The sequence below is a fragment of the Protopterus annectens genome, chromosome 5.part1, assembly GCF_019279795.1.
Source record: "Protopterus annectens isolate FY-2018-M chromosome 5.part1, PAN1.0, whole genome shotgun sequence".
NCBI lineage: Eukaryota > Metazoa > Chordata > Ceratodontiformes > Protopteridae > Protopterus > Protopterus annectens.
This window is the reverse complement of record NC_056736.1, coordinates 758,353,221-758,376,996: the sequence shown is the minus strand read 5'-3', so window position 1 is coordinate 758,376,996 and position 23,776 is coordinate 758,353,221. Positions and strand designations below refer to the sequence as shown.

The window sequence follows — 23,776 nt, the reverse complement described above, 5'->3', positions numbered from 1 at the left end:
ACGCAACTCCAACTCCTGATTTCTCCTCCCAGTGCTATACCTCTAACTATGACATCATTTCCTACACTCTGCCTACTTAATGCTTCCCTGTCATTTTCACCTGTCCTTTCCACTCTCTGGACTTCTATCTCCCGCTATAATTGCTCTATATTTAATCTCCTCACAGCTATGCACCTGCAGATATATTACTTTCATGTGTACTTGAATGCACTCCATGCACCATTGTAAATATCATTCACTAACTTCTATATGCCAGTGATTGTAGTTTTACACTGTTCTATTACCTCTATCATGCAATGTAATTGTACTGTATGATTTTTTTTTCTGTTTATGTGATTATATTTTCTTTGTATGTAACTTTCTGGAGCTTTTCTCCCCAGACCTCCACTAAAATGGGCTCATTTCTGGCCCAGTGGACTTTCCCAGTTAACAAATGCAATAAATAAATAACTAATAAATGTACTAAGTGGCATCTCATATCTTGACAAGGATTTATTAATATTTTGCATTTGCATGGGATGATACAACAAGTTAAGTTTAATACTAAAGGAAATAGCACACTGGATCTTATTATCACTAACGTACTCCAAAAGGTAGCTTCTTTAAAGTTACTTTCTCTGCTGGGTACATCTGACCACTCTGTTCTGTATCTTTTGTATTAGTTACAACAGCCCGTTCCACATTACAATCACTGAAATTTGAATGTGATAAAGGTGCCTTACAAAATGTATCTTTGCAGTTAATGAAGACTGAATGGTCAACCCAGACACAGAGTTTAGACAGTTGCTATAGATACCACATTACTGAAGAATATCTGCAGGCTTGTGTTTATAGACGGTTGCTATGGATACCACATTACTGAAGAATATCTGCAGGCTTGTGTTTATAGACGGTTGCTATGGATACCACATTACTGAAGAATATCTGCAGGCTTGTGTTTATAGACGGTTGCTATGGATACCACATTACTGAAGAATATCTGCAGGCTTGTGTTTATAGATGGTTGCTATGGATACCACATTACTGAAGAATATCTGCAGGCTTGTGTTTATAGACGGTTGCTATGGATGCCACATTACTGAAGAATATCTGCAGGCTTGTGTTTATAGACAGTTGCTATGGATACCACATTACTGAAGAATATCTGCAGGCTTGTGTTTATTCCTCAGTAAGAAGAGAAAATAATGAGTCATCATTTCTTTATTGGTGGAATACGTCCTCAAAAAACAATTTAAGGAAAAAAGAGAAGTTATAAAACATTTAGGAAATTTCCAAATGACATCGACAGGAAGATACTTGTCAAGAATAGCAGGATTATATAAGATAATATTAAGAATAGGGAAGACTTATGCCTGACCTACAGATCAATCCAAGACCCAAACCTAATGAATTTGGTGTGTATCCGTAAATCAAATGGGACTAGAGCTACCTGTTCCATTAACGTAAATATGGCCTGCAATATAAATAGGACATGCTGGAGGGGCAGATTTATCTCCCAGCAACTGCCACATCTTTGGAACAGGCTGCCAGTTCATATGAAACAGAACACCTCTATGACACTGTTCAAGAGGAACCTGGATGACTGGGTGGGGCACTGTAACTTTTTACCAGGATAGAACCCACAATCCTGCTGGACATGGGTAGTTATCAATAAATGCAATCTTGCATATTGGCTAGCATTTGTATGGTATTATATTGGGAAGAAATGGCTAGACTTAAAATGACCTCCAGGTCGATAACCTAGTAACCTCCTATGATCCTAAGGCTTGCTATGAAAGTAAGTTAATCTGCCATTGCAATAACAAGAAAGAATTTTAGAAATATATAAACAAGTTAGGAAGAGATACATCTCAATATTTATACTTTTAACAGATAATGAAGCTACTAGAGATGATAGTAGGATAGCTAATGAATTTAGTGTTTATAACACTAACATTGGATTGACTACCATGGGTGACTGGAAATGCAATTTAGAGACAGGTTCTTGTCCGGCTATATCTGAATCAGTCATATCAGCTCCCTTTTCAAAGTTTTAAGCTATAGCATCCATAGGCTATTAAAGAGTATACTTACGCCTAGATTAACTTTAATATTTAATAAACTATTGGAAAAGGGTAAGGTCCCAGCGTCATGGAAACTATCATGTGTATCGGTCCCTGCGTCATGGAAACTATCATGTGCATCAGTCCCTGTGTCATGGAAACTATCATGTGTATCAGTCCCTGTGTCATGGAAACTATCATGTGTATCGGACCCTGCGTCATGGAAACTATCATGTGTATCGGACCCTGCGTCATGGAAACTATCATGTGTATCGGTCCCTGCGTCATGGAAACTATCATGTGTATCAGTCCCTGTGTCATGGAAACTATCATGTGTATCGGTCCCTGTGTCATGGAAACTATCATGTGTATCGGTCCCTGCATCATGGAAACTATCATGTGTATCGGTCCCTGCATCATGGAAACTATCATGTTTATCAGTCCCTGTGTCATGGAAACTATCATGTGTATCAGTCCCTGTGTCATGGAAACTATCATGTGTATCAGTCCCTGTGTCATGGAAACTATCATGTGTATCGGTCCCTGTGTCATGGAAACTATCATGTGTATCGGTCCCTGCATCATGGAAACTATCATGTGTATCGGTCCCTGCATCATGGAAACTATCATGTGTATCAGTCCCTGTGTCATGGAAACTATCATGTGTATCAGTCCCTGTGTCATGGAAACTATCATGTGTATCAGTCCCTGTGTCATGGAAACTATCATGTGTATCGGTCCCTGCGTCATGGAAACTATCATGTGTATCGGTCCCTGTGTCATGGAAACTATCATGTGTATCGGTCCCTGAGTCATGGAAACTATCATGTGCATCTCTTATTTCTAAGAAAGGAAAGTGAGACCAGTTGTAAAACTACAGCCAATTAGTTTAACTTCACTAACTGGAAAGTGTTTTGAGAGATGCTTATTGGACCTTAAGACAAATTCCAAGAATAGTGCAGATGCACTAAATATTTATCAGCATGGTTTCCTTAAATGAAAATTAACACTGAACAACTTTGTTAATTTTTATGACTATATAGCAGAAGCTCTTGAGCTGAGTTTGTCTCCTGGTGCAATTTTATTGACTTATCTAAGGCTTTTGATAGCTTACCATATGCAGTTATTATGAAGTGTTTAAGTGATTACAAAATAAACAGTTACATTGGAAGTTGTTTGGAAATTGATTGGTGGGTAGAAAACAGAGCTTTAAGATTCAAAGTGAGATGCAAAAGCTGGTATTCCTCAAGGATCTGTGTTACGCCCTGTCTTATTCAATCTGGTCTTATCAACATTTCCAAAGACAAAAATATTGTGCATCAAAGTACACTGATGATTGGACAGCACAGTGGTGCAACAGTAGTGTTGTCGCCTCACAGCAAGAGGTTCTCCAGTTCAATTCTTGGCTGGGGTTCCTTCTGTGTGGAGTCTTCATGTCCTCCCTGCATTTGCGTGGGTTTCCTCCAGGTACTCTGGTTTCCTCCCACATTTATAAAGACATGCATTTGGAAGATTTTTCCCTAGGCCTCTGATGAAAACTGGCTTCGTTCCAAGTCAGACTTTCCCGGTAAACAAATGTTAAATAAATAAATTGTAAAACTGGATTTACACTACAAAAACATTCTGATACAGATGAGCTAAATGAATATCTAAACTTAGTGACTTGGCAAACGACACAGGATTATAATTTAGCACAGATAAGTGCAAAGTTATGTATTTTTCAAATAAAATTATTAAACTGGTTAACTTGATGACTTTTTAATTGGAGGAACTTAGGAATGCTGATTATTTCAAATGTTTCTTTTAAATCTCATTCTGAGCTCATAGTAGCCAGCTCTTCTAAACATATTGGCTATTAGTTAAGAAAACTATCAACAAGGGATGAAAGTGTATTAACACTATATTCCTATCTTACTTCCAACTGGGAATGCTCCTGCTCCCACCTTTCTTAACCCTAAACTGTACCTCTGCCTCCACTTCCCACCTCCTCCTCTCCTCCACCTTCCATACCTATCTATACCCTACCTAGCAATAACCTACCTATTCCTCCCCTCTCTTCATACTCTGTTTTTTCCTTTCTTCACTACCTCCTACTGTATATAGACTAAACAATAACACATTTACATAGAATATTACACAGAATCGTACACAATAATCCTAATGACCTTATAGCTCATTTACCCTTTCTTAATATTTAATCCCACATCTCGAAATAGTGTTTTATACTTGCATTTTCGCTTTATGTAAATATACTTGGCTGTATGTATATGTATTTTCTGTATGTATATTGTATTTTCTGTATGTATATTGTATTTCATAGATCTTTTCTCCCCGGGCCTCCATTGGAAAAGGGCTCACATTGGCCCAATGGACTTTCCCAGTTAACAAACTACAAATAAATAAATAAATAAAATAAATAACACTGGTATTTAAAACTTTTATCAGACCTCTCCTGGAATATAATAATTCCTTCTGTGCCTATAGAAGAGGACATCTGAGAAGGCTGGAGAGAGTTCAGAAAAAATTTTCAAAAAAAAATTACAAAGCTGAAGAACATGGGATATGAATCACGATGCAAGACATTAAAATTATTTAATGTCTGTTATAGATATATTCAGGCTAAATTCATCTTAGCATACAAACATTTTTTATGATCATGTTCAATTTAGAGATTAATACCTGTGTTAAAATGCACATGCATAACAATTTGAAGTTTATAATGAAAATGGGCAATTCAGCAATGAGGCCTTCAGTATATTTCTGTTAAAATTACAAAACCATGGAGTGACATCCCTTTAATGTTGAGCACCGTAAGAGTTTGGAAACTTTGAAGAAATATTTAGATATGTGTTGGTAGAAAGGCCTATATACTATATTTGGAGGAATCATTATTTCTTGATGGCTAATCAGCTTAAACTGCTGTCTATGAACTTATGAACTTATGATAAAGCTATGAATCATAAACCAAATTAATTAATTCTGTAGTACAAAGAAATTAATGTATTACACAAACCAGACTCCAACATATTTGATTTATCTACTATTTAGTTTTAGGTTTAAATAATACTTGGAGCTTTTCTCCCCATGCATCCACTGAAAAAGGGCACATGTGCCCAGTCTGACTTTCTTGATAAACAAATGTAAATAAAGAAATACTGCTTTAATTACTTCTTTGGGATATACAAATCGCTTAAGGATTTATTGAATTGAACTTTTTGTGCAAGTTCACTCGTTTTACAAAGACTAACTGTTTCTTGGATTGTGTGGTAAATTACACTTTTGAGGCTTTTGAGGTAAGTATTTTATAGTGCAGTTAGGGTCTTGTTATATTATCTAGAACTCCTGGTTAGGAATGGCTTAATACAATTTTTATGTAGTTTAATTTACATCTGTAGTTTTTAGTCTACTATCAGACTTAGGATTGTTGGCTAGGAATTTATTTTTTAAGTTTTTTATGTAGTTTAATTTACATCTGCAGTTTTTAGACTAATTACCAGACTGTTTATTACTTGAGTTTTTTTTCTTTGTAATCGCCTTACAGAGGAACAATTTAACAAGGAGTTAAGCTGTTTATTGTTGTACTGCACCGGAGGGTCCTTTTTTTGTTTTGCTTTTACATTGACAGGACTAAGGTCATCCATCTTGTGGCAGGAGATGTTTGCCTGGTCAATCCGGGAGCCACTTCAAAAGGGCTCAAAGTTTAGTAATTTATTGGCCAGGGGGCTCAGGCATTCAATTTCACTTTCATTTCTGTGTCTATGAATTAGGTGTGTTTGAGTGGAGGTGCTCACAGCACATCATCAGTTAGCAGTGCCCTGTACAGACACTAATGCTTAGACAGTAAAGTTTACCTATAAAACTAGTATTAGGACTGCAACTTGTAACTTAATGAGGCATTGCACAGAGTTAAGCTTAGAGCTGCTAGCTTGTGCATCTAACAGCACTAATACCATATATTAACACTATGTAACTGGTCCCTAACCCTAGTGATCACCCTAGGAGACATCATCCCACACAATTTGGTTTTGTGAAAGGTAGATCATGCCTTCTGAACCTGGTTGACATCTTTGAGTCAGTTACCAGAGCTGTGGATGAAGGTAAGGCAGTTCATACAGCCTACTTCAATCTGGCCAAGGCTTTTGATACCATTCCTCACTCAGGAACTATTGATAAACTCACCAAACTAGGCCTCAACCCCTGTATCATTAGGAGGGTTGCAAATTGGCTCACAGATAGAACCCACAGTGTGAAAATAGTAGACTGCAAGTCAGATTGCAGACCAGTCATGAGTGGAATCCCGCAGGGATCAGTCCTGGGTCCTCTCCTGTTTGGCATCTACTTCTAAGAAGTCCAGGCCAACATGGAGGGACTCTGGCTGACCAATTCACAGACAACAGAAAGGCCTCACTGAGACAAATGACTGGTATCGAAACCATGGCCCTAAGCTTAATGCCAAAAAATGCGTCGTCATCCCCTTTGGGAAAAACTCAGTTCCCACTAATTACCACATTGATGGGATCCCACAGAATACTGAAGGCATTATAAGAGATCTGGGGACACAGCTTAACAGCAACCTCTCCTTTGACCCCCACATTGCCACTGTAGTCAGAAAGTCCTTCTATGTGGCACATCTTATTACTGAGGGTTTTGCATCCAGGAAGAAAGAGGTCATCATCTCTCTCTCTACTCTTCCCTCATTAGGCCAATCATAGAGTATAATTCCCCATTTGGCATGTACCTCACTAGACACCTGCAACAGCTGGAGAGGCCACAAAAGTACCTCATGCAGAGGATTCTAGGCTTTAAACACATGTCCTACATGGACAGACTCAAAAAAACTCCAGCTATTCTCTATCTCATATCGTCTACTAAGAGGCGATTTTTGCTTGACTTACAAAGCCATGTCTGACCCAGCTCTGTTAGAAATGCTGCAGCTAAAGAAATCCCAATCCCTCCACACCACACAATCCAGAGACCTCAACCTCATTACCACAATCAACAGAACATGCTGGAGGGGCAGGTTCATAACCCAGAGACTGCCCATGCTCTGGAATAGACTTCCCATACATGTCAAGCAGAGCACCTCACTGGCCCTCTTCAAGAGAAATCTTCATGAGTGGATTGGAAATAGAAAGTTCACCATGGGAATCACTCCAGTGGCTCTACTTGATAGATGCACTGGGAACTAATGTATGGTGGCACAATGCCAGGGCACTTATATGGGCTAGGCTTGTAAAAGTTCCAGGGCCATTAGCCTAGTATGAACCTATGAACCTATGGGCCTGTATAACCCAGTTCTCAAACCAAAATAGCTCATCCTAATACAGGTCCAGATAACATGAATATGTAATTTCCAAATGTCTCTGTAGCTGGCATGGTAGATATGGATATCCTGAGACAACATAACAAGTGTCTCATGTTCTCAGACAACCTTTTAATCATTAAAGAAATTAACATGGTATGTGACAGATGTACAGACACAATTTCCTTAGAGGCAAAAATCTTACTTACAAACAAGGTTGTAAAGAACAAACACACTTCTTCCACCACATAAATGTCCACCATGTACATAGACCATGCTGAGGCACTAAAAAGCAATCCTCCCAAACCTCAAAGATCTCCTAAGCATATTAATTGGAATGCCTATCCTCAGCAATCTTTAAAGCACATACACCTACACCCAATGGACTCCCCCCAAAGCCCATAATGCAAAAAAAAAAAAAAATTACCCAGAACTCTTGCCATAGAGGACTTCATTGTACAACAAACACAGATGCCCCACTCACAAGACTTGACAAGGAGAAGATAAAGGTTAGTTCCTTGTCTGATTCCAGGATTCACAAGGATTGCATGCACTCTAATCAAAGTACCACAGGTACCAGTATGATTCTATCATAATCCATATGGATGTACATGAACTGAGGCATCCCTTAATGGACTATATGGATCCCTCTAAATATGTGTCTCAGATTAGGTACCTGGCTGGCATTAAACAACATTCTACCTTCACCAATGATGATGATGCCACAGTATGAATAAAAAATGATTAACTTTAACAATTGGTTTTGTTTCTGGTGTCAGTCCAGGAGGATTCACTATTTGTCATCATGGAAAAACATGGTTAACAGACCATGTTGTTTTGCCAAGGATGGTCTGTACACGTCCCCTGGGGCTTCCTGATATTGGCTAAAATTTTATCTGCTCCTTAGAGTGTTTTGCTAGGCAATGTCAAATTAACAAACCTAACAACATAACAAATAAAACCAAAAGGAAACTATGCTGGGAGCCTTAACAAGAAACGTCCCACCCTACAAGCTCTCCTCACTCTGGAGAATATAGATATCTGTGCCATTACTGAGACATAGTTTAAAGCTGCAGAAAGTACTCCAGTAGTATATAAATTATCCTCACCAATTTTATTGTCTCTTAACTTCCTGACTGTTGTTTTGCTTACTTGCTAACCTTATTAATGTATTTATTTGTTGGCCACTAACCTCTGTTTACCTTTAAATGTTTTTTTTTTAATTTCTTTTTATACATGTAGTTTTTCTTAGACATTCTTGGCCATATTTCAAAATTTAATCAGAAGTTTTAAATGTTTGCAAAGATTTGGGCCTCCAGCTACATGGGGAGGATTTCAAGCTCCCTTTCTCTGACAGTTACCTGTCATAAAAGTAGAAAGCTCCTGGTATGCTATCAGGGAAACTTGCTATGATAGTACAAAGTTGGTTTTGGAAAAGAAGTGGGGGGTATGTTATTGTGTGATAATGTGTACGTGTGTATGTGTGTGAACATACATTGGCATGTGTGTGTGTGCTTTTAGGACTATAAAACCAGAAAAAATATAATGTTTATAATCACACATCAGTGGAAGAGTCATTTATCAGAATACAGTAGCAGTTCTGTGTTCTGAATTCGTTTATGTTTTACAATGTTGAAACAGGTTAGTGCCAGATGAAATAAAGTTACAGAACTTGTGTGCTACTAAGTAAAAATCTTAATAAATTGACAAGAAAGAACTAGTATAACCAAAAGGCATCCTTCTATTATCCTAGAAATTGTACACCCCAAAACATGATTACTGACTGTTATAAGAAAGAATATAGTCTCTGATAGTTTGCCCCATCAGTATCAGCTTTTATGGTATGTTAATCTGTTTTATTAATATATGTTTGTATACTGTCACCACTAAAATTATTAGTGGCTTCTAATGTATTTCTAAACATGAATGGAACAAGGAAAGGCTGCATAAACCTACTTTAGTAAAAGGCTGTATGAACATATTTCAATGCTCTTTTAGAAAACAATATTGATTCCTACAGGTATAATGACAGTTTATTTTTCATATATAGAATACAATATCTTCAACAGAATACGTTTTTTCTGCTTTATCTTATACAATTGCTGTTTTACTGTGTTACATTGTTTATGTTTGTTTACTCTTTTCAAATTGTTCCAAGTTTTGTTACTTTATATCATATACAGTCGCAGTTATATTGTATAACATTGTTTATTTAAGTTTACTCTTTTCATGCTGTTTCATGATTTCACTATGTTGCATTTGTATTACTTTGTTTTTGTTATATCATTCATGGGCTGAAACAATGTAATAGCAAGAAGCTCAAATTGAGCTGAAACTCATTCCTCACTGCAGCTCAGAGACAGATTGTGTGCAAAAGACAGAATGACAGAATTCAGAAGTAAAATCAATTATGTAGCTAGTAACTTGTACTTACAAATCTGCCTTTTGTGGCCCCAATCCAGACTTCATAGCTAGTTATATTGGAATGCTTCAGTTTTTCAATAACTTTCTCATGAAATTCATGGGAGTGGATAGACAGCAAGTTGCTCTTGACTTTTTCACATTTGCATATTTCCTGCAGAATAGGAGAACATTAGAACAGACAAGATTAATGTGAACTATAAATAAAATTGTGTAAAAACAAGCAAATCAACATCACATTATTTTATTGTTTAAATGCCTGTATTTTTGATTCATTATTTGCCGTATGACATTTGATTACTGCATAAGCACACTGGTTAAATGACTCTTTCTAGGTATGTCCTTGGCCAAAAGGCATGGAGTGTTTATGAAAATGTTGATACTATCGATCTATAAAGCAATGATACAGTGCATCAGTTATTCATATCACCAAAGAGATGATGCTTATGATACAGTAAATGTATTGGGACTGACAGTACAAATATTGTATTTGCAATGGTGAGATACAGAGTTACCACAACATAAACAGTACAGTAGCAGTAAGTGTTAGTAACATAAGTTAGTAAGTTAAGTTAGGGATTACCACAGCACAAAGAGAACAGTAGCAGTAGGTGTTAATAACACATGTAGTAAGTAAGTTAAGGATTACAACAGCACAAACAGGACATTAGCAGTAGGTGCTAGTTACACATGTTAGTAAGTTAAGTTAGGGATTATCACAGCACATACATTACAGCAGCAGTAGGTCTTAGTAACACGTTAGTAAGTTATGTTAGGGATTACCACAGCACATACATTACAGCAGCAGTAGGTGTTAGTAACACGTTAGTAAGTTATGTTAGGGATTACCACAGCACATACATGACAGCAGCAGTAGGTGTTAGTAACACGTTAGTAAGTTATGTTAGGGATTACCACAGCACATACATGACAGTAGCAGTAGGTGTTAGTAACACGTTAGTAAGTTTTGTTAGGGATTACCACAGCACATACATGACAGTAGCAGTAGGTGTTAGTAACACGTTAGTAAGTTATGTTAGGGATTACCACAGCACATACATTACAGCAGCAGTAGGTGTTAGTAACACGTTAGTAAGTTATGTTAGTAATTACCACAGCACAAACAGGACAGTAGCAGTAGGTGTTAGTAACACATTAGTAAGTTATGTTAGGGATTACCACAGAACAAACAGGACAGTAGCAGTAGGTGTTAGTAACACGTTAGTAAGTTATGTTAGGGATTACCACAGCACATGCATGACAGTAGCAGTAGGTGTTAGTAACACGTTAGTAAGTTATGTTAGGGATTACCACAGCACATACATGACAGTAGCAGTAGGTGTTAGTAACACGTTAGTAAGTTATGTTAGGGATTACCACAGCACATACATGACAGTAGCAGTAGGTGTTAGTAACACGTTAGTAAGTTATGTTAGGGATTACCACAGCACATACATGACAGTAGCAGTAGGTGTTAGTAACACATTAGTAAGTTATGTTAGGGATTACCACAGCACATACATAACAGTAGCAGTAGGTGTTAGTAACACGTTGGTAAGTTATGTTAGGGATTAACACAGCACATACATGACAGTAGCAGTAGGTGTTAGTAACATGTTAGTAAGTTATGTTAGGGATTACCACAGCACATACATGACAGCAGCAGTAGATGTTAGTAACATGTTAGTAAGTTATGTTAGGGATTACCACAGCACATACATGACAGTAGCAGTAGGTGTTAGTAACACGTTAGTAAGTTATGTTAGGGATTACCACAGCACATACATAACAGTAGCAGTAGGTGTTAGTAACACGTTAGTAAGTTATGTTAGGGATTACAACAGCACATACATGACAGTAGCAGTAGGTGTTAGTAACACGTTAGTAAGTTATGTTAGGGATTACCACAGCACATACATGACAGTAGCAGTAGGTGTTAGTAACACGTTAGTAAGTTATGTTAGGGATTACCACAGCACATACATGACAGTAGCAGTAGGTGTTAGTAACACGTTAGTAAGTTATGTTAGGGATTACCACAGCACATACATGACAGTAGCAGTAGGTGTTAGTAATCATCATTCATCATCAGTTCCCTTTTTACTATTTTTTCTACATGGGGTCGGGGTATCGTGTTAACTGTCACCAACTCTCTCGGATCCATGCCGCACTCTTGCCTCAACACTCATGCCTGACTGTCGCAGATCTTCTTTCACACAATCCATCCATCTCTTTGCTGGATGTCCTCACTTCCTCTTACCTTCTTCCTGTCTGTCCCAAATCTTCCTCACCAGATTGTCTTCTGCTTTTCTACATGTGTCCAAACCACCGTAATTATTATAGGTTCATAGGTTCATACTAGGCTATCTGCCCTAGGGCATTTATAAGCCTAGACAGAGTGTGTGTGGCTTTCTCCACCCCTTAGGATGAGAATACTATACCCATTAGTTTGCTGTGCCTCTGTCCAGCAGTGACACAGAGATGATTCCCGGGGTAAACCTACGATCTCCCATCCACTCATCAAGATTTCTCTTGAACAGAGTCAGTGAGGGGCTCTGCCTCACATGGACTGGGATTCTGTTCCATAGTGTAGGGAGTCTCTGGGTGATGAATCTGTCCCTCCAGCACGTCCTATTTATATCCATGTTGAGGTTTAAGTCTCTTGCTCTTGTGGCTCTGGTGGATTTGGATTTTTTGAGGTGGAGCATGTCCATTAATTCCGGGTTGGACATGGCCTTGTATGTCAGGCACAGATCACCTCTGAGCAGACGGTATGCGACTGAATAGAGCTGGAGTTTCTTCAGTCGGGCATCGTATGACATATGTTTGAGCCCCTTTATCCTTTTGGTGAGGATCTTTTGGGGTCTTTCCAACTGCTGCAGGTGTCGGGTAAGGTACATTCCAAATGGGGCATTGTACTCAATCATTGGTCTGATAAGTGAAGAGTACAGGGTACAATGACCTCTCCTGATCTGGATGTGAATCCCTTCATGATCAGGTGGGCAATGTAGAAGGTCTTCCTAACCACTTTGGCAATGTGAGTGTCAAAAGAGAGGTTACTGTCAACTTGGGTCCCCAGGTCCCTGATAACTTCTTCTGTGTTTAATGGATTACCACCTATGTGGTAATTAGGGGTTACCTTGTTTTTCCCAAAGGGTATGACTATACATTTTTTGGCATTTAGCTTAAGGCCATGGCTCTGGCACCAGTTATCCATTTCTATGAGACCTCTCTGGAGGATGTCTGTATCTGATGGAGTGTCAATTATGGTGCCCAGTTTGCAGTCATCTGCAAATTTTGTCAGCCACAATCCCCCTATGTTTGCCTGCACTTCAGAAAATAAATGCCGAATAAGAGGGGCCCAGGACTGACCCTGTGGGACACCGCCGTGACCGGCTTAGAGTCTGACATGGCACCAGCAACTCTAACCCTGTGTGTTCTGTCCTTGAGCCAGTTTGCAACCCATCTTGTGACATATGGGTTTACATCTAAGCTGGTGAGCTTTTCTATGATGCCCAAGTGGGGTATTGTGTCAATCGCTTTTGCTAGGTCAAGGTAGGCTGTGTGAACTGCCTTACCCTCATCAATGGCCTTAGTGACTGTTTCGAAAGTCGACCAAGTTCAAGAGGCAGGATCTGCCCTTGACAAAGCCAAATTGGGTAGGATCCAGTGTCTGTAGGTCCCCAATGTCTTTATTTATGAGTTCCATTATGATCCTCTCCATAGCTTTGCAGACAAGGCTCGTCAAGCTTATGGGGCGGTAATTTCCAGGGTCCGTAGAAGCACCGCCTTTGTGGAGTGGGACCACAGTTGCCGTACGCCATTCTTTGGGTACGTATCCTGTAGTAAGGCTAAGATTAAACAGCCTTATGTGTGGGTTTAGTTCCTCATTGAGTTCGTGTAGCACACAGCCAGGGACACCGTCCGGTCCCATTGATGCTGTGTTTTTTGCTTTAAAGAGAGCAGCTCTCACCTGGGCATCTGAGATGTTTGGGAGGCTAGACTCTGGTGGGATAGATATTTCTCCTTTTGGGGGGGGGGGGAGAAATTTGCACTGAACCTGTCTGCCAGTATGTTGGCAATGTCTGTGGGTTCAGTGATTTTTTTATCATTGTGGACTATTTTTATTTATATTTGTTGACCGGGAGTGTCCGACTGGATGTAGGTCCATTTTTAGCGGAGGCCCGGGGAGAAAAGCTCCACAGTTAAAATAAACAGACAGTAGTTACATTTGATTACATAGCGATTAACAATTTACATAGCAATTACTTACAAAATATTTACAGATGAAGAACATAGTACATCAGTAGACAACTAGAATCTTTATCTGCGAAGTACATGACAGACATTAACAAATATTACAAGAAGAAGTTCCTGCTGTATAATAAGTACTATGCTTATTAGCATCTGAGCTTGCTATAATCAAGGTAGTTAGTGGGGTGGAAAGAAAGGTAGTGGTTGGATGGGGAGGGTGATATTAGAGTGGGAGTTGCAAGGGCATAGCCAGCATGTTTTTAGGTGCGCTTTTAGTAAAGTTTTGAAGTGGGTGCATGATGGTATGGAGGTAATTGTGGGTGGAAGGGAGTTCCATAATTTGGCTATGGTGCAAGAGAATTGTGCTTCACCAGCAGAGTTATTGGCTTTAGTGATCTGCAAGTGATTTTTGATGCTGGATCTCAGTGGTCTGGTGGTGCGATAGGGTTGGAGTAGATTCTGGAGGGATGGGACATTTAGTGGATGATTTACTAGTTTGTGGGCAAGTGAGAGTTGATACCATTGAAGGAGGTGAGGGAGTTCAAGCCAGCCGAGTTCAGCAAGTGAGAGACAGTGGTGACTACGGTAGGATGCCCCTGTGGCGAATTTGGTGATTTTTTTGTAGCAGGTCTCTAGCTTGTTTAAATCGCATTGCCTAAGGTTGGTATATATTGGACAGGCATAAAGTAGGGTGGAGATAAGGTGGGAATTTGCTATTGAAATCTTTGATGCTTTGGTGAGAAATTGCTTATTTCTGTATAGCGCTCCTAGTTTATTGTGGACTTTTTTTATGGTCAAGGATATGTGAATGTCAAATTTTAGTTTATTGTCTATTTCCACTCCTAGCAATTTGGTGTGTTCAGTTGGGTATATAGTGGTGTTGTCTTTTGCTGTGATGTTAAAGTGAGAGTTGTTTTGAGTATATTTGGTGGGTTGGAAGATGAGTAGTTTAGTTTTGTTTGGGTTGAGTATTAATTGGGCATCAGATAACAAAGTTTCAATAGTGGAAAAGGCTTCCTGTGTGACTTTTTGCAGTTTGGGTAGGGACTGGGCTGAGCAGATGATGGGAAAGTCATCTGAGCATTGTATGAGTGTGCCATGTTTGGTGGCAGAGGCTAGATTATTGGTGAAAACAGAGAAGAGTAGGGGTCCAAGGATGGATCCTTGGGGATCCCCTATGGAGACAGGTAGTTGGGGAGATATGTTATTCTGCCATACAATAGATTGTTGGTGGTCAGACAGGTAAATCTGAAACCAGTTGATGACCGATTGTGAGAAGGATAGGTTATTGAGGACAGATATAAGTTGTTTGTGTGGGACCATGTCAAATGCTTTAGATAGGTCTAGGAAAGTAGCAGAGGAGAGATAGCCATTGTTTTTATGCTTAAGGATAGTGTTAGTAAAGGAGAGTAAGGCAGTGGTGGTGCTATGGTTTGGTCGGAAACCATGCTGAGTATTGGAAAGGAGGTTGTTAGTATGGAGGTAGTCTGAGACCTGAGAGTGTATGTATCTCGCTAGTATTTTGGAGAGTGGAGAGAGAATAGCTATGGGGCAGTAATTGGTTAGTTCTGTGGAGGGTCCGCCTTTGTGGAGGGGAATTATACGTGATACTTTCCACAGTGTGGGAACATAACTTTCTGACAGAGATCGGTTAATCAAGATGGATTCTGGGTAGGCCAGAGCATCAGCTGCAATTTGTAGGTATTCACTTGGGAGGTTGTCTGCTGCTAATTTGGTGGGTTTAAGTTTAGTTAAGAGTTTTTTATGTTGGAGGTAGGTACAGGAGAAAAAGAGAAGGCAGTGGGGAGATTACTAGTTGAAGGTGTGGGTTGGAGGGGAGGGGGGTTGTGTTGTTTAGCTAGTGATAGTATGGTTTGTGTGAAGTGTGTATTGAATGAGGTAGCAATATTTTCTGAGGAGTGAGGGATGTTAGGAGGAGGGGTACTGACTTTACCTGGGTGGAGGATGGAGTTTATGGAGGACCAGAATTGTTTGGGGCTGTGTTGAGAGGAGTCTAGGGCAGACTGGTAGTATTGGAATTTGTCCTGTTTTATTAGCTTTTTGACTCTATTGTGTAGTTCTAGGAATTTCTGTCTAGTTGAGGGGGTTTTGGTTTTGTGCCAGTGCTCCCAGGCTTTATCCCTGTTTTTCATTTCTGACTTAGTGGTTTTCTGTAGCCATGGGGAGGGTTGTGCTTTGATTCTGGAAAGTCTTATGGGGGCATGGTAATTAAGGATGCTCAGGAAGGTAGTATTAAAAAATTCAACTGCGTCATCAAGGCTGAGGTACTTTAGAGGATGCTAGTTACATTCTTTGAGGGATGAGATGAATGTGAGTGGGTTAAAGTTGAGTTTTTTTATGTATTTGACGGTAGATGACAGGTTTAGCTTGGTATAAGTATTTTTTGAGTTGGAATGTTGGGGAGTGATCACTGAGACTATCTGATAAGCAGCCTGTTATATATGACTGGAGGCTCTTACTGACTAGTATCCAGTCCAGGGTAGTGTGCTTGCTGGAGTTTTTATTTATCCTGGTTGGCAACTGGACTAGTTGGGTGAAGCCATGAAGGTTTACATGATGGGTTGGATGGTTGCCAGAACAGGATTGCCAGTCAATATTGAAATCACCTAAAATGATAGTTTCTTGGGGGAAATGGTGGTAGACCAGCTGAGGAGGTTTTCTAGTGGAGAGATGTTTTGGCCAGGTGGGAAGTAGCATCCAATTATGTTGATGGTTTTGTTTTTGTTTATTTTGAGGTTGGTATATATTATTTCTTCATTGCCTATTTGTGGAGCTGATGATTTTAAGATCTGGATGTTTAGATGCTGTTTAAATATTATAGCTATACCACCTCGTAATCATACTGTAATTTGTTCTCTTTGATCTTTTCTGCAATTGGAGCTACTTCAGCTTCTGCTCTTATATCCTCATTTCTTCATCTGTCCCAGAGTGTGCATCCTACCACCTTTCTCAGGCACTTCATTTCCATCACCTCTAGCATCGTCGGCTGTTCTGCCTTTACTGCCCAGGTTTCTGTACCATACAGTAGTACTGGTCACACCACTGTCTTGTACACCTTACTTTTCAGCTTCTTTGGCATTCTTCTATCATAGACTACACCTGCTACTCTATGCCAGTTGGCTGCAGCCCCACTGATTCTAGCTTTGATCTCTTCATTCAGACAACCCTGCTTCTCAACCAGACCTGCCAGATACTTGAAACTGTTTACCTGTTCCACTATCTTCCCTTCTATCTCTATTCTCAGCTTCTTCTGATTTCCCCAATTTGCTGTCATTACCACTGTCTTATCTGAGCTTAGTTTCATCCCATGTGCCTTCAGATTTGCATTCCATTCTCATATCATTTGCTGAAGTTCTAGCCAGAGTCTGCCTGTACTGCCACATTGTCTGCATACAGCAGATTTATTGATCTGTCCCCTCCAACCTGTTTGCTAATATAGTCCATCACCAGTATGAACAGTAGTGGGCTCAGAGCTGAACCCTGGTGTATACCCACTCCTACTGGGAACCCCTCTGTGAGGCCAAACACTGTTCTTACTTGAGTCACTGGTCCTTGTACATAGCTTGCACTAATTCTACTAATGTTTCTGGGACTTCAAACCACTGCAGTACTGCCCAGATCCACTTTCTTGAGACGTTGTCATATGCTTTCTCCAAGTCTAGGAATGCCCAGTTGGACTCTCTCACCTCATCTTTAGCTTCTTATCAAGTATCTGTCTCAATGCAAGCATCGGGTCAATTGTGCTATATCCTGATCTGAATCTGAACTGCTCATCTCCCATATCACATTCTACTACTTGGCGTATCTGTATATCAATAACCCTCTCCAGAACTTTCATGCAATGTGGTAGGAGTTTCATGGCTCTGTACTTCCTACAGTTGTGGATGTCCCCTTTTCCAGTCATCTGGGATATGCTTCTCTTTCCACCCTGATATTAGTACCCTCAGGAGACACTTCTCCCCGATCTCCCTCAGCTCTTCTCTCTTATCATATCTGTTTCAGATCCAGTTGATGGCTGTAACTTATTGTTCAATAAATTGGGCAAATGTATGAAAAATTTAAGGACTAACATATAGCATCTGAAACTATTTAAGGCATTTTCACATAAAGAACATCACCCCTAGCGGCCTTAGGGTGAGAATCCAGCCATTGGTTGGAAAATTGGATGATATATTAGTCCAACAATGGGGTGATGCACAACAAAATGCTTCCCTTGCCTTTGTTGAAATTTTAACAGCGTATTATGAACGTATTATAGAGGGCAACATTAATGAGGTTAAACAAGCAAGTGAGGAAGTGAAGACATATGAGGGTCAGTCACACTATGCCAACTGTATGAGTAGGCTATCTAGGGATCTACTTGCCTTTGAGGCTCAAATAAAAGACAAAAATTACGTAAATTTACAAGAGACTTGGAAGATTATGAATGGGGTAAACCTTGTGAATCACACAAAAATGTATGCTTTTCTGACACCACTAAATTTGGCAATATTACACGTAAGAAAAGGCAATGTTCAATCTTGAAAAAAACTGGGTATAATACCTCGGGGGATGAGTCCACCACCACAGATATTGAGGGGGCCCAAAGTAGAGAGTCTCCAGAGGCCAAAAAACAGAGGGGTCAGGAACACCCTTTAGGGAACATACACATAGGGGTGGGTGTAAACACCGGAAAAGAAACATTGGAAAATATTCTACAGTCATTGGTTCAGTGAATAATGAATATGATATCATCCACAATATATCTACGCATCTTTTAAGTATGGAACAGCAACAGTTACTTAATTTTTGTCTTTCAGCTTTTCCCGGTTAGGGGTCGCCACAGCGGAACTCCGGTCTGCTAATGATTGGCAGTAGAGTTTTATGTGCTGGCTTGCCGGGCCTAATGCACAACCTTCAACAAAGGAACACCCATTCACGCATGTCGCCACACAGGATTAAATTTTGTACCGGGCTCTTGTGTTGATGAAAATGTATTTGTTACAGATGTATTAGCTTTCTGTAGAAAAATTAATTTGAAATTGTTTTTTGGGTCCAATTCAGACTCCCAAAGATCTACAGAATTAAAGTTTTATAAATCCAGCTTTATGCCACCTATGAACAAAAATGTGGCTATATTTCAGCAAGCCATACAAAAAGATCGACACTCTAAGCTATGCTCTACTCAGCTGCTTAGACATAACCTTACACAGGATGAACAAAGGACCCTTCAAGAGCTTAGTAGTAATACTGACATCACCATCCTCCTTGCTGACAAAGGAGGGGCAGTTGTGCTCATGGATACCAGTTATTACTGTGCAGAGGGAAATAGACAACTGTCTAACCCTCTGCACTACATGGCATCGATACAGACCCCACTCCTAGATTTAAGAAGGATATTGATTCATTCTTAGAGCAGGCAGTGGAGGAGGGAATCATAAACAAATCTACTATGTTACAGCTAATAGTAAGGGACCCAGTTAAACAAATTTTGTATCTTTTACCTAAGATTCATAAAAGTTTGGATAAGCCTCCAGGTAGACCTATAGTTTCAGGTATAGGCTCATTGACTGAGCCACTATCAGCATATTTGACTCAATATTTACAGCAACTGTTAACGAATGTTTGGGCTAGGATTAGAGACACTGGTGAATTCCTGCAAATTATTTCTGATTCTGAATTGGAATCACATTGGCTCATGTGTACTTTAGATGTCAAATCCCTGTATACCAGCATACCCCATTGGGCAGGACTGCAGGCCTTGGATTATTGGTTGACTACAACCGATCTACATCCTGTGGGATTTAATACCCTCCTAGTCTGTATGGCAGAGCATGTCCTGGCAAAAAATGTTTTTTTATTTTCAGGGCAGTTGCTATTGGCAAAATGCAGATCTTTCTATAGGTTATATTGAGCAGAAATTGATATATATAATATGTCACACAATATATATCTGCCTGATATGGACATATGGAGGAGATTCTTGGACGACTGTTGGTTGGTGTGGTGTGGGTGAAAAGAATATTTGAAAGAGTTTGAACAATACCTCAATGGCAATAAATGGGGCAATGAGTTCTCTTTAACATATACTTATGATGAAATCAATTTTTTGGACGTTAAGATCCTAAGGGAATCTGACAACTCTTTGTGATGACTGGGGAGAGATGGGCGAAGGATGCCAGCCTAGTCAAATAGAATTTAATATCTAATTCTGACATTTGTAAATAAATGTAAAATACAGGCATGCTTTCTTGATAATAAATGTAAAATACAGGCATGTTTCTTGAGTGTAAAGAAAACACTGTAAAATGTGAACTTCAAGATTGTTGCAACATTGCCATCTGCTGTAAGGAAAACCAAGCCAAACATTTCAAATGTCTTTGAAAGTACAATTGTCTAAAAAATGGTGCCAGACCGGCTAGTTGAACACAAATTTTCTATTGTCTTAACTTAAGGAATAATTGTTAGAGTGTGCATGTGGAAGGTGCTTTATTGCTTTGGTTTCTGCTAGAGTGTATATGTGAAATTACTTTTATTGTTGTATTCTCCTGTGCAGGTGTTAGCTTGCTAAATAATGTAAATGGAGTTTCTATTAGCCTGGGAACTCAGAGCAGGTGTCAAGATGATGCAATATGAATACTGGGAAAACCTAAGTGTCAAAAATGATGTAATCTGGGGAGGACCCAGAGACATGTTTGTCAGTGATGTTTTATAAACTGTGTCTCAGAGAGAGATAGGGAGCATTTTGACTTCGGACATTCAACTTATCAGCACTCTGCCTAAGCTCACATATAAGTTTCTAGCTGTATGATTTCTTGTAGGAAGAGTTAAAGCTAGTAAAGATTAATTAGGTATTTTTCTTTGAAATCAGACCTGTCCTACTGTATTATTTTAAGTTTCTGTGTGATCTCTGAACTCTTAGATATCTCTGTGGTGTAGTAGTTTTGTCTTGTGTTTTAATTATTTATTATTACATATTTTTAAAACCTTCTACCTGTGGCTGATTTGTGTAGAGATAAGCTCTAGAGTACATTGCATATTTAGAGGTTATTTTAATAGGCCACTCTAAAGTAAGCCTTGACTGTTAGTCATACTACCATTGGATAATAATATTGCACAGTAATAATTGAACACCTTTTAAGGACTTTTTAGTAGCTGATATTATTAACCGGGTTGTTGCAGTAATTACTACTGTATAGTCTGGGTAAAGGGGCACAGCTGGAGAATCTGTGTCAGCCTTTCCTGTCTGTGAAGTTGTATAAATACTTATCTCAAAGTGTGTGTGCGTTGTCAGCTACTTGGCATGGGACATGAAGCACTAGTTGGACAGAGAGGGTACTGGAGGTTTTTGCTTGCCCAGTTAGGCTGAGACCTGGACCCTATAGCTGTGCCAGTGGGGAGTCTTATTGGGGACCTGGGGAGCAACCAGCCCCAGACTGATTGTGATCTCTGTGTGCACTTACGGGAAATTGTACTTTCCTGTGTGTATTAGTTATCCTTTTCTTTTCTATGAGATGACCTCCCTGGTGTTAGTGGTGAGGATTGAGGCTCCTTGATTGCTGGGCCAGAGCACGGTCATCACAAGTACAAGTGGTGGCAGTGGCGGGATCTACTTCACATACTAATTGGCTTGTAGTGGTGTGGGTAGAGCGAATTCCTGTAGCTTATGTACAGTGATCTTTAAAAGTGTTTTGTACTCTAAAACAGCCACGCAATGTATACTCAGAGTTCAGATCACAATTGTTTTGTTTCTTTTGTTAGCTTAGTGTTAGTCAGGGTGACCAGGCAGCATGTCATCAGAGGAGTATGGAAAGCTAACAAGGAGCCAGCTGGCGGAGATGTGCTAGGCTAGGGGACTGGTGCATGGAAACCTGACTAAAGCAGACCTGATTGCAGCCTTGGTTACAGCTGCATCAGAAAACAGCAGCCTGGAGGACAATCAGACTGACAGTGGAGATACAATATCCTCAGAGAATGGACAGCTCAACCTTTCTGCAGTGGACTTAAAAATCCAGCTGGAGCTAAAGAGACTTGAGTTGGAGGCAAGGCATATGGAACTAGAATCAGCCGAGAGAATGAGGAGCCTAGAAGCTGAAGAAAATGAACAGCAGAGGAGGCATGAGAAGGAAATGCTGACCAGAGTAATGGAGGTAATGGGGAAGGGAGCAACTGGACACCAGAAGCACAAAAGGTCAGCAAATTTCTTCCACAGTTTAAAGAGGGGAATCATTTTGATAGCTTCATTCCTATGTTTGAGCGGGTATGTAAACAGTATGAAGTTGACCAAAGGCGTTGGTTATGGTTCCTGACCCCCTTACTCCATGGTAAAGCTGTAACTTCTTTAGCAAAATTGCATGACACTGACTATTTTGATTATACTGCTGTAAAAAGATACTTATTAGAATGTTTTAAGCTAACACCTGAAATGTATAGGAAAAAGTTTCATGAGCATGGACACAAGGCAGATGAATATGTATGTGAATATGTTGCTGAACTGAGCACTTATTTTCATAGCTGGGTGAGTGGATGTCAGGTCACCACTTATGAAGGGCTGGCAGACCTTTTTGGTAAGGGAACAAGCCCTTAGCACTTTGCTTGAGGACATGAGGATCTGGTTAGCTGATAGACAGTGTGCTACTTCAGAGGAGTCAGGGAAGAAGGGAGACCTATACCTAGCAAGCAGGGTAGCCCTGCACAGGAAAGGGACCCCCAGTACTGCTCATTGGACTAAAGGACCCCATGGTGGGCAGCACAGACTGCCCCAACAAAATCCGCCAGTAGTAGGGGAAGCCACTAGTCCAGGTACATGTCTAGGAGCTAGGGTTAAATGTTTTGAATGCAACCAGTGTGGCCATGTGGCATACAGATGTCCACAGAGGCAAGGTGAGGAACCAAAGGTGAGGAAGCCAGTAAGTGGTAAAGACAAAATGCCAATCGTAGGTTGTCTTGAGACTACAGAGGTATGGAACTACCATCCTGTAGATGTCCTGAGAGGGAAGGATTTGGATGAGGCAGTACTATGTACTTATGCAGTTACATGCAGTGAGGTTAGGAGACAAGCATTTGGGTCTGGTAGCCAGGGGGAGACCCAGACAGACTGCATACTTGCAGCCAGGACTGTTGAGGTGGTTACTTCAGGGAATGAACTATGATGTAGCAGTGAGACTGAATGTGAGCCACAGCTGCTTGTGGCTAGTGATGTTCCCTTGGACAGGGTAACTGCAAAGGTAGAGGTGAGTAGTAGTACCCAGGCTGACAGTGAGGCACCACTGTCAGAGGATGCCAGACCTTCTGTGGAAGGGGAGCTGAGAAGGGTTACAAGGAGAGACTTGAGACAGGCTCAACTCTCAGACCCTACATTGCAAGGCCTGAGGCAGGTAGCTAGGGAGGCACCTGATTCTCAAGGGAAGGGGGAATCTGTATACTGGAACAAAAGGTTACTGTACAGAGAGTGGACCCCTGAGGGAGGACTAGAAGGTGAGAGAGTAATGCAGTTGGTAGTGCCTAGAGCTTACCGTCTGGCGCTTCTAGCCATGGTCCATGATATTCCCTTTGCAGGTCATATGGGCATAAAACATACAAAGAGGCATATTATGCAAAACTTCTATTGGCCTGGAATTTCCAGAGATGTAACTGGGTACTGCAGGACCTGTGAGCAGTGCCAAATGGTAGGCAGGGCAGGAGACAAGGTGAGAGCTCCTTTGATGGCTTTGCCTGTGATTGAGGAGCCATTTCAGAGGGTAGCTATGGATATTGT

At 40.2% G+C, this 23,776-nt stretch overlaps 1 protein-coding gene across 1 annotated transcript in view; it reads right to left on the bottom strand.

Annotated features, from left to right (window-relative positions):
* Positions 1–23,776, bottom strand: part of LOC122803315 (lectin-like) — a 353,928-nt gene that overhangs the window by 177,540 nt on the left and 152,612 nt on the right. The window contains exon 4 of the mRNA XM_044072881.1: positions 9,779–9,919. Coding sequence (XP_043928816.1) covers positions 9,779–9,919 — 141 coding nt within the window. The remainder of the gene's footprint in view (positions 1–9,778; positions 9,920–23,776) is intronic.